General features: G+C 40.9%; 1 protein-coding gene across 1 annotated transcript in view; it reads right to left on the bottom strand.

Annotated features, from left to right (window-relative positions):
- The window catches only part of grik4 (glutamate receptor, ionotropic, kainate 4), a 95087-nt gene that overhangs the window by 63935 nt on the left and 18070 nt on the right, over nt 1–13082 (bottom strand). Inside the window, exons 2-3 of the mRNA XM_030776407.1 lie at nt 10629–10793; nt 7499–7596 (exon numbers count right to left, since the gene is read on the bottom strand). Of these exons, the coding sequence (XP_030632267.1) occupies nt 7499–7596; nt 10629–10793 (263 nt within the window). The remainder of the gene's footprint in view (nt 1–7498; nt 7597–10628; nt 10794–13082) is intronic.

The raw sequence follows: 13082 nt of genomic DNA, 5'->3' as shown, positions 1-13082 counted from the left end.
AAAAAAGAAGGGAATCGGACAAGAAGCTAATACAAACCTGTTCGGCTCATTTCTACAATATCATTTTCAAAAACAAATGATTTTTGTTTGTAATATACCTCCTCCACTATTTTCAAGAGTGTTAATATGAGTCTTGCCCTGGTAGTGTCTGTCATTGCTGTATTATGTGGGGAGGAGAGGTGGACCTCTGGGAGAGGACTGGTGTATGAGGGTAATTTCTCGCTCTCTGTCTCTGCACTCTCTGCTCCTGCAGAGTGACAGAGTGGCTGTCAGAGAAGCAGACACACGGATGACAGGCTTTTAATGAGCAGCTCAGCACAGACCAATAGTGACCAACCGAAGCCAGCCGGCTGGGCAACCGAGGAGCAGGACATGCCTCATATTCATGACTCGTACTGCTTAACCACTTAACCTCTAGTCGAGACCCTGGGAAGACGATCTTCTTTGAGGAAGTTAGTTTAAATAAAACCCCTTTAGTGTAGTTTCACTGTTTTTTTTTTCTCAGGTTAAGTGAAGTAAGAAACTGCAGCCAGTTTGCAGGATACTCAAATTTCTTTGCACTTTCCTGGTTAATTTTTCAAAGTGCTTGGGGCAGGAAAGAAAACCATAGAGGATTTTTTTGGTACCCTGAGGCTAGGATTGTTTTAAAAATATATTTGAGAAATCATTTTTCTTCTCACATTGAAGTCTTACGTAATTTCAGAACCAAAAAAAGAAAAAAAATCCCTCTCCGTCTAATCCTATATCCTCCAGTTTCCAGTAGAGTGTTCAATTTTTTTTTTTTTTCACTTGCTTCTTCAACTTGGTCTGAAGGTGAGACGTGATTTCATTGTGTTGCCTCCACTGCGAGGCTGACAAGTGTCCAACTCAATTCTACCTGTAGGCCTTGAACAAATACAGAAAGAAAGGGCTCCATGAGCCTCATGCTCTCCCAAGGGCCCGACGGTAACCTGACGCCATATGGCAAGGCGAAACATAATGAGATCCTACATCTGTTATCTCGCACCTTACGTGCCAGCGGAACAAAATTCATGTTTAATAAAAGATCACACGTTCTTTATAAGGGGCACTGTGTCAAACGTTACACCTGGACACTTCTGATGTGTGACAAAGCTCAAAGTATTTGAACAGCAGTATACTCTGGGGGGGGGGGGGGGGTGGAGGACGGTTATAAACAACACATTGGTCCGTACGAGATGGATGCTGTTACACTGCATACAGAGAGAAGACTGTTTGGTGAGTGCAGATGTGCATGAAGGCTGGTGTCATCAGTCAGGGCTACAGATATTGGCCCGCTGACGACGGCTGTCGTGGGGGTGGGGGTGAGGGTGGGCGTTGGGGTCAGGGCGGGGGTAGGTGGGGTGGGGGGGTGTCCGGTCAGACTGATCATTACTGTCCACTGGTCTAATGTGGTGCAATGGGCCATAGGAAGTCAGCTGCCACGGGAAAGACGATACAATCATTCGGGGGTTTTTTTGTGGAGAAATGATAGCGGAGGTAGTTTCCCGTGCTCCAGTCAGAGGCCTTGGATAAAGAGAGAAAGGAAAGACTGAGGAACCCGTCGAGACTTTCGGGCAGACCGGAGCATCGACCAATGAGATCTTTATCTCATTGATCAGTCTGCTAAATAACACCTTCTCTTTTTCTAGGAGTCTTGCTCCGTGCAGCTCCCTATTGGTCCCAATGGCAGGCTTAGATCCTCCAGAAAAACTCTTAAAAAATGCGCAGAGCAACCTTTAGGACACCACTTCAACTATGTACAATGGTAAGAGGGAATTCCACTGGTGCAAAGAAACGGAATTTCTACCTACATCTCAGCTAGAACTACATTTTTGGACCATTTCCTCCTGGACAGCATTGTCTTTTGCAGTCCCCCTGGACTGAGGCATTTAGTCTTGTTATCTTGGTGACAGGTGTTCCGAAACAAACAACACATCATGTTACTATCAGCCAGGATAGCCAATTAAACCTCCATCAGCAACACTTTGTCTAACAAGAGCTGTGAAGGGAGACATCTACCTCTCCATGTGAAAATCCCATAACTACTAGTGCTATTCAAATATGAAAACACCAAGCTGTATAACTCAGCTTGTTTGCTGGCTTGTTTTTATTGTTGTTGTTGTTGTTGTTGTTTAAGTGCATTAACTATTTTTCCTCAGTGCTTGCTGTAGCCATCAGTTGGGGACTTGCTCTGTTTAAATCCAGACAAAAGGACAGTGTTACAGCTCAAATGTCCAAAGGAACAAAAGAAGGAAAATGGAGTATGGGTTCCATGTCTTTTGCATATCTATTACTGAAACAAACAGCTCCATTGAATATGAAAGGGGAGCTGGACTCAGGGGGGAACTGGAGAGCAGCACGCTTGCATACATCCATTTCCATCAAACAAAAAGGGTCCGTCTGATGCCACAGTGGGTGTAGATACGGGCCTGTGAGTGTATGTGTCCGCTGTTGACCCACACTGTGACAGATCAATTGCACGGTAAAAGAGAGGTGAGGAGAGGTTCTCACAGCAGCTGTGCTTCTCTAATTGTGATCAGGCGGATGAGGAGAGGGCACCTGTGTTCTGTTTGTGTGCTAGAAGGAAGAGGAACGGTACGCCAAGCAAGCTCTGACACCAGCAAGAGCCCTGCATAGAGTTTAAACACGCGCACATGTCAGCGGAGGGGGGGGGGGGGGGGGCTCCACAGCACCTTCAGCGGTAGAAAGGGTTTGAGAAGTGAAACAGCAAACATTTCAACTCCTGTTATCATCCTCTATAGCTCTTACTACAGAGGGATCGGTCCCCAGCTTATTAAGCATTATCTGAAGTAAAGTAATCTGACATATCCTGTCACAAACAGCGTCTCTCTCACTCCGCACAGGAAAGGAAAAAAAAAAAAAAAAAAGTTTCCTCAGTTAAATTACCTTAGTTGACCCACACGTCTATGGGCAGTAAGCTGGGGCTGCCGCATAGCTTTGACAAGGCAAAGCGGCAATAAGCAGAGGCTGATTTGAGCATTTCTTCAAAGCGCAGCAAGGGATGTGTTATACAAGGGGATATTTACTTAGAAAAAAAAAAAAAAACGTGGGAGGAAATGAGTTAGGAAGGTAAGAATCAGCACTTGCTGAGGTGAAGGCACCCAAGACAGCGTTGACTGATGATAGTTGCAGGGTTGCAGTCTGGTGCTGTCCAGTACAATTAGGAAGAGCAGACCCAAGCAGAGCAGACACAGTCTACCAACTCAGGACAATTTCAGGAGACTCTGGCCCTAAAAAAAGGAACCTGCTGTTTTAATGGCATCACACAGTCATTACACAGACTCAATAACCTTCACGACTAATAAAATACATAAGTAAATATATTAAAAAAAAACAAAAAAAAATTATATAGTTATGTAAGGCCATGGCTTCTGGTATGTTCATAGAGTAATATTGGCGTCTCCCCGTTGTGGGACCAGTGGTTCATTATTTATGCATGACTGAGTGAAGCAATCCAAAAATTACTTTGCAATATCAATAATAACCTGAGAAGCTGTAACAAATCAGGATGACTTCACACCGTAATTTGATTAAAGTCTGTGCGCAACAGGACTGCCAACCAAGAGGCAGTGTGTTCATTCTCCGTCTCACAGAATGAATTTTATTTTTACGTTGTCACTGCAGCATAGAGCTAAAGCCTTGAAGGAAAGCTTTAGAGAAGAACACAGGGAGAGATTTGAATATCTGCACATGAATGACATTCTCAAAAACAAGGCTATTTTCATATTAATGTGCCCTCACACTGAGGGCCACGGATACTAGGGGACCTCCTGTTTGCTCGGCCGCGTGGGGCTCAGACTGCGTTCGTGTCCTCAGGAGGAACATACTGTTAACACCCGCCATGCTGCTTGGGTTCAAAGGCCAGCCCTAAGCGTAGCTACAGCACTGCCTCTGAATACCCCTCTGAAAACCTGCCTGTGTTTCATCTGACTCCGCTCTGAACACGAAATTAATATTTATAGAGAATTATAAAAAAAAAAAAAAAAAAGAGAAAAAAGAGAAAAAAAAAAGTGTATGTTTTTGCTAATTTTTTTTTCTCAAGCTGACAAGACTATCTTTCTGCTGCAGTGAGTCCAAATAAATTCCATTTATCAATGATCAAGAGTGTGCCAGCTCGGAAAAAAAAAAAAAAAATCAATATTCCACGGGAACTAACATCTTGGCATTGAGCATCAAAAATCTGAAAAAATAAAAAGCATGTCGTGATGGATGGTTGAGATTTTGATTTTAATTAGTCAGGCTTCAATTCAGAAATCTCTCAAGTTTTCCTTGGTGAGTGGAGAAATACTAGAGGCTACATTCATCAGGTAAATTCAGTTATGACTTACATTTGAAAAAAAAACCCAACTTTATAACGGTTACTGGAGTTGTTTTTTTTTTCTTTTTGTTTGTTTTTTTTTGTTTAGGCATCAAATCAGTTGCATTATAAGCAGATGACACTCATCATTCTACGTGACTGTGGCACGTCAGAACAAATTGCGACAAAATGCCATCAGAACAAACTGCTTCAGTGTGCAAAACAATTCATCCCACAATACCAACAAACCATTTACAGAGATAACCATGTTCCTGCATGTCTCACCGCTAACAAATTGAAGAAAATACAAGCCAATCTTTAGACTCAGCTCTTTTCTGAGGCAATCATCTCCCACATCTTACCTGCTTTGGGTGAATCATGATCAACTCTGACAAAGCAAATGTACTGCAGTAACAATCATTATACTCCTTTGGGGAGTCAAATGGAACATTGTACACAATAAGGTGAACAACACTGACAGTGCGCTGGATACACAGTCCACATCCTGTAATGTGAACAGTCAGTAGCCATTCTCTAATCATTGTTTGTTGTTTTAGTTTAGACTCAGATATTATAACTCTATTATGACCTACATGGCATCATGCAGGGAGAGAACACATTGGGTGATAAGGTGAGTAGAAAGTAATGGGCTAAAGACTTGTTGCCAGCCCTATTTTCATACGTCCATGATTACTTTCATCTAGCAAGAGAGTGAATGTGCAATATTACGGAAACATCATTAAAAGAGGCTCAACGCCTGAGCACACACAGAATACGACTGACCTCCAGCTCTCCCCTTATACACTCGCGCACACTCCTGTAAGTAGAATAAGCGCCTGTTTCTGTGGGGCTCTTGTACAGTTGACGTTAATGACAAACTTGCAGGACGGTATTTACGCAGTTTAAGCTCAATTACATTACTTGTTTGCACTCAAAATGAATGATGGTAATATTCGATAAAAGTGTAGCGGAGAGATGCAAATTTTTGGACAATTCAGTTAACCTTTAATGAACCCTATTTAATCAGTTAATGAGTACGAGCTTAATTTAAAAAAAGAAAAAAAAAAACGCAATGGATTTCACATCGGCCATAAAATACAAAGGCAAGGTCTTTTCTAAGAAAGGTCTTATCTCGACATGACAGAGTGTTATGATACTCTGGTTGGCAATAAAGCCATTAGGTCTGCTGATGGCAAATTAGGAGAATAAAGAGACCATTGACTCAAATCATCCATGGCCTACGATTCCCACAATCTCATGTGCAAACTGCCTCTCATTCAAGACGCCGTTATTAAACATAAATGTTTTGTAGCTTAATTAGCCCATATAGCAAAAAATGTCTGGCTAAAGCACTGCTTTAAGGGTGAAAATTAAAAAAAAAAAAAAAAAAAAAAAAAATATATATATATATATATATATATATATATATATAACTGACTCACCTCTATTTCACTGATCTTTTACACTCTGTTTATAGAAATGAAAACAAGCTTCAAAGGTGATTCAAGTATCACATGCTTATTAGACCTGTTTAAGATGACCCAGTTTTGACTGAACATCAGTGCATCCTTACACTCAGAGGTTGTAGTCACATGTGTGGGATGTTAACTGCATGGTCAGGATGGAAAATACCTCACATATCATTTTCAGGGCGGAATTTGGGATTCGCCATTTAACAGATAAGATTAATCAGACAAGACCATTATTAACGGTTACACAGACAAGGGTTAACAGCTCTAGTCTGGCATATAACAAGTATTCATTAACAAATTATTCCACCTGAAAATAACCGCCTTTCAAAGGTTCAGTTTGTGCACTGACTTTAAACAAGATCATCTCTGTCTCTCTACCCACTTAATGTTACAGAAAGTCTTCTGCAGCTCTCATATACCCAGTGGAGTGCAAGGTTGTTGTTCTCTGCGGGGACTGGCTATTGATAGGGCCACTTTGCAAAACAGAGGCTATTAGTTGAGACACATCACCTTCAGAATAATGACAGGAGCACCACAACCTTTTCCCCAGAGCGAGAAGCTAGTCAGTCAGCCATTAAAACAGCCTCCACTGCCCACACTCAACATCTACCCTGAACACACACTGCCCCTGGCTGCATCACCTGAAATACGTTAATGAATGACCACATAACCCCCCCCCCCCCCCCCAACACGTATCCTGTGCATTACCACATTATCTATGACAGAAATAAATACATCCCACTATAATAAAATAAAATAAATAAATAAAACACTAAACCAATCAAATGTCACCCTCTTTATAAATATTCATGAAGACACTTGCTGCTGATTTAAACGTTTAAACTTTTATTATACAAGGCCTGATCTGTGACCTCAGTAGTCATCTATGCAGTGTGGCCAATGAATATTTATGTCCCATGACAACTTTGTAAGGTAAGTTGTAGCTGATTATAAATTATGGAGATATCTAAGATGCTTAGTCAGTTGAGTACATGGTATAAATTTGTTTCAGGATACATAATTCATTTACATGCTAATATATTCACAACAGCATGAGGGCTAATCTTCAGGAAATTTAATGTAAAACCACAGTTGTCATAGTATGAGAGAGAAAATTGAAGAAATTCAAAACCTTGATCCCGTCATATTCAAGTGTGACAGTAGTTCAAATGGTTTAATGGTTTAATTAATATAGAAATAATATCGATTAGAATAAATGGTTTAATTAATAAAAAGTCAATACTAATTACCATAAAAAAAAGTATATCAAGTGAATAAGAAAGAAAGCACTTGTAGTTCAAAGGATTTTAAATATCATTCTGCTAAGGGGTGAGGCCTTTGTACTGAACAAGGTTGGGGCAAGTCACTTTAACTCAGGTACAGAATAGATTAAAATGCCAAGTGGTGGAGCAGACTGTGTACCCATCCTGATGTAGGAGTCATTTAAGAACACTAAATCAAAGACCTGTTGAAATATATGTGTACCAGAGATTTTTCTTCCTGCATGTTTTATAAATCAGACAAAAGTTCCAATCAAAATGATATATGAAATGACACAGAGTGCCCCTTTTCAAACCTCTGGCTGTTTTGGCATCTTTTTTGCTATAGTTTTCAGGGGAAAGATATATCAGATTTCCACGTTACATTTGAACTGAGTTATTTACTACTCTGATGATGATACAAGGTCAGGGTAATAACCCGGACTTACCTCTTTCTCTCCACATATATTGCTGATGATGGAGTTGGAAGCTGGGCTGGCAGAGGGACCGAGGACTGCCACCACTCCCTTGGATAGTATTTGGCACACTGTCAATTGGAAGAGGAAAGACCAACAATCATTCATCTAAGCCAAGAGAAATGAGAGCAAGACGTCGACCTGCCAGTCTCATTAAAGCACTGTATCCACTTAAATCATATCAGGACACATTACTCTGTGCACTCCATTGAGTAACCTGGGCACCCTATTTAGAAAACAAAACAAAACAAAACCCCGCCGTAGCGATCACCTGGCGCCGACTGTAATTCTCTTTGCCTGTTGTAATGCCACCTAACAAGTAGGACTCTGATGGCAGTGATTGCGATATGCCGTTTAAAAATAGCACTGTATAATCACAGAGACTCACTAAAGTAGAGCAGTAGTAATCTGACTGCATAATTAACGGGCCTAAGAGAGCAACGTGGCCTAAAATAACATTGAATGGTGTTTTGGGGGGGGGGGGGGGGGGGGAGTGGGGAGCAGGAAGTGGGGGGTAGTGGGGGAATATTTGTTTCTCACTTCTTTGCACACGGGTCTGGCTCTAATCTTCCGTGCACTGGAACAGAATGTAATTTCAGGTGGGGTTATAATCCCTCTATTTTTAATTAAGATTGTATGGTCAGTTTAGTGGAGAGAAAAAGGTCTGGCTCCAGACTGCCGACGGGAGGGGGAGGGTGTCTTGTGTGGCAGAGACATGGGGAACACAGAGAGATGAAAGACAAAAAAAAAAAAAAATGGAGAGGAGAGGAGAGGAGGGGGAGGCTGATTTTGGACTTAGTGGAGCAAGGCAAAAAATCCACACGGTTCCAGATAGTGAAATTAGACGAGCACTGAATCAAATAATTAATAATAAAAAAAAATTCCTTAATCACCAGTGGGGATGGATGCTTTACCCTCAACCCCACCCCACCCCATCCCCCACCCCCCACCCCCCCTTCAATGCTCCAAACTGCCTCTCTAACCACTTGCCTGCATGCCATCCACCACTATAAGACACATTAGCACCGATCTGCCTGACTTCTCTGAATCACCCATTCATGGGATTACCACTCAGCATTGACAAAGAACACCAACCAGGCATGGCAGCCAGTGGTACCTGCCTTGTGTTGGCAAACCAAGTGTGCCCTCCCTACGTTAAGTCCGATTGGATATTGCAGTCAGCTGCTTTTCATAGTTACTCATGGCTCGTTTTGATTTGCGCGAATACCGATGCTCACGCAAAATGAGTTACTGTTAATGTATTAACGCGTTAGCGACGGACACTTGACTTGATTTAAGACTTCCCGCGGCTGCCTACATCTACGGCGGCGTGTCGAACATATGGATCGTTTAATGTGTAATTGCTGCGTCTCTGTTTCTGCTGGAAGGTCGCGAAGGTCATTTGCTCCGCTACAGTCTGTTCTGTCACCTCTACAGTGATTGACTGAACCATTGGAATTGGAAGTCGCTCACCTGTGCTGTCAAATGATAAGATTAGGCAGCCAGTAAATCTGTATGTTCATATCAAGATCAATAATCCAATATTAATCTAAAAGTTGTGACATGTCAATAAAATCCTCTGAATTTTTAATAATGATACTATATGCTACATTCTATAGGTACAGTGCATGTCATGTAAATATACTGATGAAATCATCTAAGATTTAAATTCACATTTATTCAATTATGTAATGTTTAATGTTCATATTCCTATATACACAAGGCATCTGGCAGAACTGTAGGCTGTGAAAATAAAAGAAAGAGGCTTGAGTGTTGTGTATGTGTGTGTGAGTGTGTGTGTGTGTGTGTGTGAGTGTGTGTGTGTGTGAGTGTGTGTGTGTGTGTGTGTGTGCATGTGTGCGTGTGTGTGGTGCTGGGTAACGCAGGTAGTGTTGGCTGCCTGACATTTCTCTCTGGGTGGGAGTGGCGTTGATCCATTTCTAATCCAATTCCTAGGCTGCTCGCAGACGTTACATTGGCAAATTAGGCCGGGCCTGGCTGTGCCTAACCAGTCGGAGTGAACAAACATAGCTGTTTTCATGTCTGAGGAGAAGAAACAAGAGCTGCCTTTGCGGCCTCAGCAAATCTTTGAATTGCAAGGCAAAACTGTCTTTAATCACCACCAACCTGAACAATCCTGACTGCTAAAAATAAACGTTGATGTTCCTTTCGCTTTTTACTGCCCACACTCATTCGCAGAGAGATATATTTGATATATTTCTCAAGATAATCCATTTACCATCACTGTTTTTGACTGGAAATCTGTAGGACTGTAGAGAGGGGGTTCTGTGATGGAACACTAAAAACACAACGCCTAGTTGACTGACAGATATGGAGAGTCAGAGCATAGTAAAACCTGTTCTCATATTAAGAGCTGGAGCTTCCATAGAACTTATGCTGTCATGGAAGAATGTTGTCCAAATTTGTTACTGAGTATCCCCAGGCATATCCCTTCCCTGGCACCTAAGATTCCACTCTTGTTGGGCTTAGTGAATGGTTGACTGTATAAATTAGAGGAACTTATGCTTGGGTGCAACATCATGAAATATGTGGGGCTACTTGATATCATTTGACATATAATTTGCAAGACTGTCCGTTTGATGGTTGAAACAGAGTTGAGAGGGTAAGGCATATAAAAATAGAAGTACATTTTGATGTTCACCCATGCAGTTTCCTCATTAAATTTGTTTATTAAAAAAAAGCTTTTGGAAAGCAAGAAATAGCCAAAACATCTATTTAACGGTATTACTAATGGGGACATTTTTAATGATTCCAATTATTCCAGTGAGTACGAAAAAACAATGAAAATACTAGAATGTTGTTGACTCCTAAGACAACAAAATATAACTTTGCATTTTATTTTCTGCCACTACGCATAACAATCTATTTACCGTTTGTTAATTTGCTACCATGTTATGGGTCTGTTTCTTAAACTAAAGCTTTTGTCTCTCTGTGCCCTCACGGAAAAGAAAAGATGAAAGACAAAAAACAAAAAAACAAAAAATGAAACACATGGAGAAACTAACTGTTAATTTTCTGATGGAGGGTAATTGCTCTTATTGTCTGTGTAACACCACACCCATCTATGTGAAACCATACTCACTGGTTTCTCCTGTTTCGTACTCGCTGTCTCTCAACAGCTCAAAAATGTCCACCTCAAGTTTTCCAGTCGTGGAACGGTTACTGGAACGGTTGATGTTGTCTTTTGCCAGAGTGATGGCCAATCGCTCCCCACGACTACACTCCATTGGATCATCAAGAATTGCGGCTGAGGGAAAAAGAGAGAGAGAGAGAGAGAGAGAGAGAAGTTAAGCATAATCTCCTTTATAAGCAGGCTCGGTTGAGTAGAACCATTGTTGACGGGAGAGGAAGAATGAGGAAGAATTCTTTCGAGCTCTTTTGTGCCAAAGGTGAAATATATACAACTTTTTTCCCTCTTTTTTGGAACTTCATACATACATATGGAACTTCATCCTTATATAACAGGACAACCTGACCTTATGAAGTGCGTCATTGGAGGATATGAAAAGAAGATGGGATCTACTTTATCTGCCTGTCTTCATAAGACAGTGTTGCTTAGTGACTAAGCACAATGTTTGCTTTCTTGTTAAAGAGACTTATTACCTGTTACTCTTCAAATATGACTTCGGTTTCACTTATCATTACATGGGGGCATGTCAACATTTGCCCTGCTAGGAATATGGCAGACCTGTGGGAGACTGATACCAGGCTAAGAAGTGATGTTTGCCATATACCACCATCTAAATACCAAGCCTCTGCCTCAGACATATATTAAATTCTGCCACTGGCAAATGGAACAGATGGAAAAGAAAAAAAAAAAAAAACCCTCAACACTCTTTATCACTGAATGGAGTGTAGCTGCACTGATGTCTGAAGATTAGCTTCAGTACCTTTTACCTCACGTCCCAGAAAAAGCAGGCTTTATACAGGCCACGGACAATCTCACAAGCACGCATCTTAGTGTTGATTGCCACGTCTCAAATTCCAACAATCCTCTTTTAGCCATAATGCAGGGAGTCTGGGATAATGCAACGGGTCTTTTCTTCAAAAGCAGTTGTATTCTTTCAATGACGGGATGATTTCTGTTCGTTATTGATTTTATTAATAAGCAGCTGTAAAGAGGTGCTCAGAAACACTAAATTATACACCTTAAATGCATGACTGTTGTCCCCACACAAGTAAGCTTGTTGTGTTTGTTGCTCAGAGCAACACAAATGATAGCCACAAATGTGCTTCTTCAGATAGCTTGTATTTTGTTCGGGGATAGCAGAGGGTTAGATAACTGGTCACCTCTTCCACTCCGAAGTGAACACAAAGAATACATGGTTTGAAATGATATGAGCACTTAGACCACAAAAAAGCATTATAAACAATTTAATATATATATATATATATATATATTTTTTTTTTTTTTCGTCAGTTTACACAAACAGACACAGAATAATCTTAAAAGCCATCAAGACTAAAAGTATGACTAAGTCTTGTATGGCAAAAAGAAAGAAAAAAAGAGGAAAAAAAAAGATGTTGGCCTCAGCAGTCCAGAGAATAAAAGTGGTATTGGCAGTGAGGTTTCAGACGAGGTTGCCTGAGGATTGTTTACATACTCCTCAGCTTGCTCTAAAAATGATGGTGAGTGAAAGTATTCAGCAAAGCTATAAGTCACACTGAAAGTACTCGGTTGTGGTAGGGTAATTAGTGTAGTCAACCAAATATAACATGTTTAACAGGCTTTTCAGGGGAAAGAAATTACATCAGAGTACAGAGGTTAAATGGGGGCTAATGTTAGAAAAATATGGATGGAAGAATAATAGCTTTTTAAGTCATAGTCACTTGAATTACGGTGAGATTCTAAGCAGGCCATTACTCATTAATTAGCTAGCCTTGCAGTTACATTTCTAACTAATAAATAACTTTAAAGAGTTCTATATAACAATAGCCATTCATCTTTTTAATATAATTAGCAACCTCGCCAAGACTGATCTTTGATGAGCTGGGTACCCCACTTTTATGACAATACCTCATTTCATTTTTGTCAAGCAGTCCCCTTCATTCCCCAATACACACACACACACACACACATATATACGCATGCATATATACGCACACAGACAAAAATATAAGCGAGTACATAATGTGCACAAGCACACACATTCTCTGACTCTCTCTCACACACACACACACACACACACACACACACACACATACACAAACTGACTGCAAGCCTTAAGCAGATCACTTTCTTTTCCCACAGCATGAGTGGAGCAGTCTAGAACTGGGCGATTCTCCCAGCCTCCACCCCACCCTCCAAAACCCCCGCAAAGGGTTTAACAAAGGGAGCGAAATGGAAACACTGGCTCTCAGCTGAGTTCTAGGGTATTCTTTGGGTTCCCATCATAGCAGCACAAATATAGACATCAAAGCAACAAACTGGAAAACCCAAAGACAATCGTGTGAATTCGGGTGAACTCATAACCGTCGAAAGGGAGATCTGTAACAAAGTAGAGACATTTCTAAAGTCCCTTTTGAATCTGAAACT

The sequence above is a fragment of the Chanos chanos genome, chromosome 6, assembly GCF_902362185.1.
Source record: "Chanos chanos chromosome 6, fChaCha1.1, whole genome shotgun sequence".
In the NCBI taxonomy this organism is placed as follows: domain Eukaryota; kingdom Metazoa; phylum Chordata; class Actinopteri; order Gonorynchiformes; family Chanidae; genus Chanos; species Chanos chanos.
The sequence above is the reverse complement of the archived record's forward strand: the minus strand, read 5'-3'. Positions and strand labels throughout refer to the sequence as shown.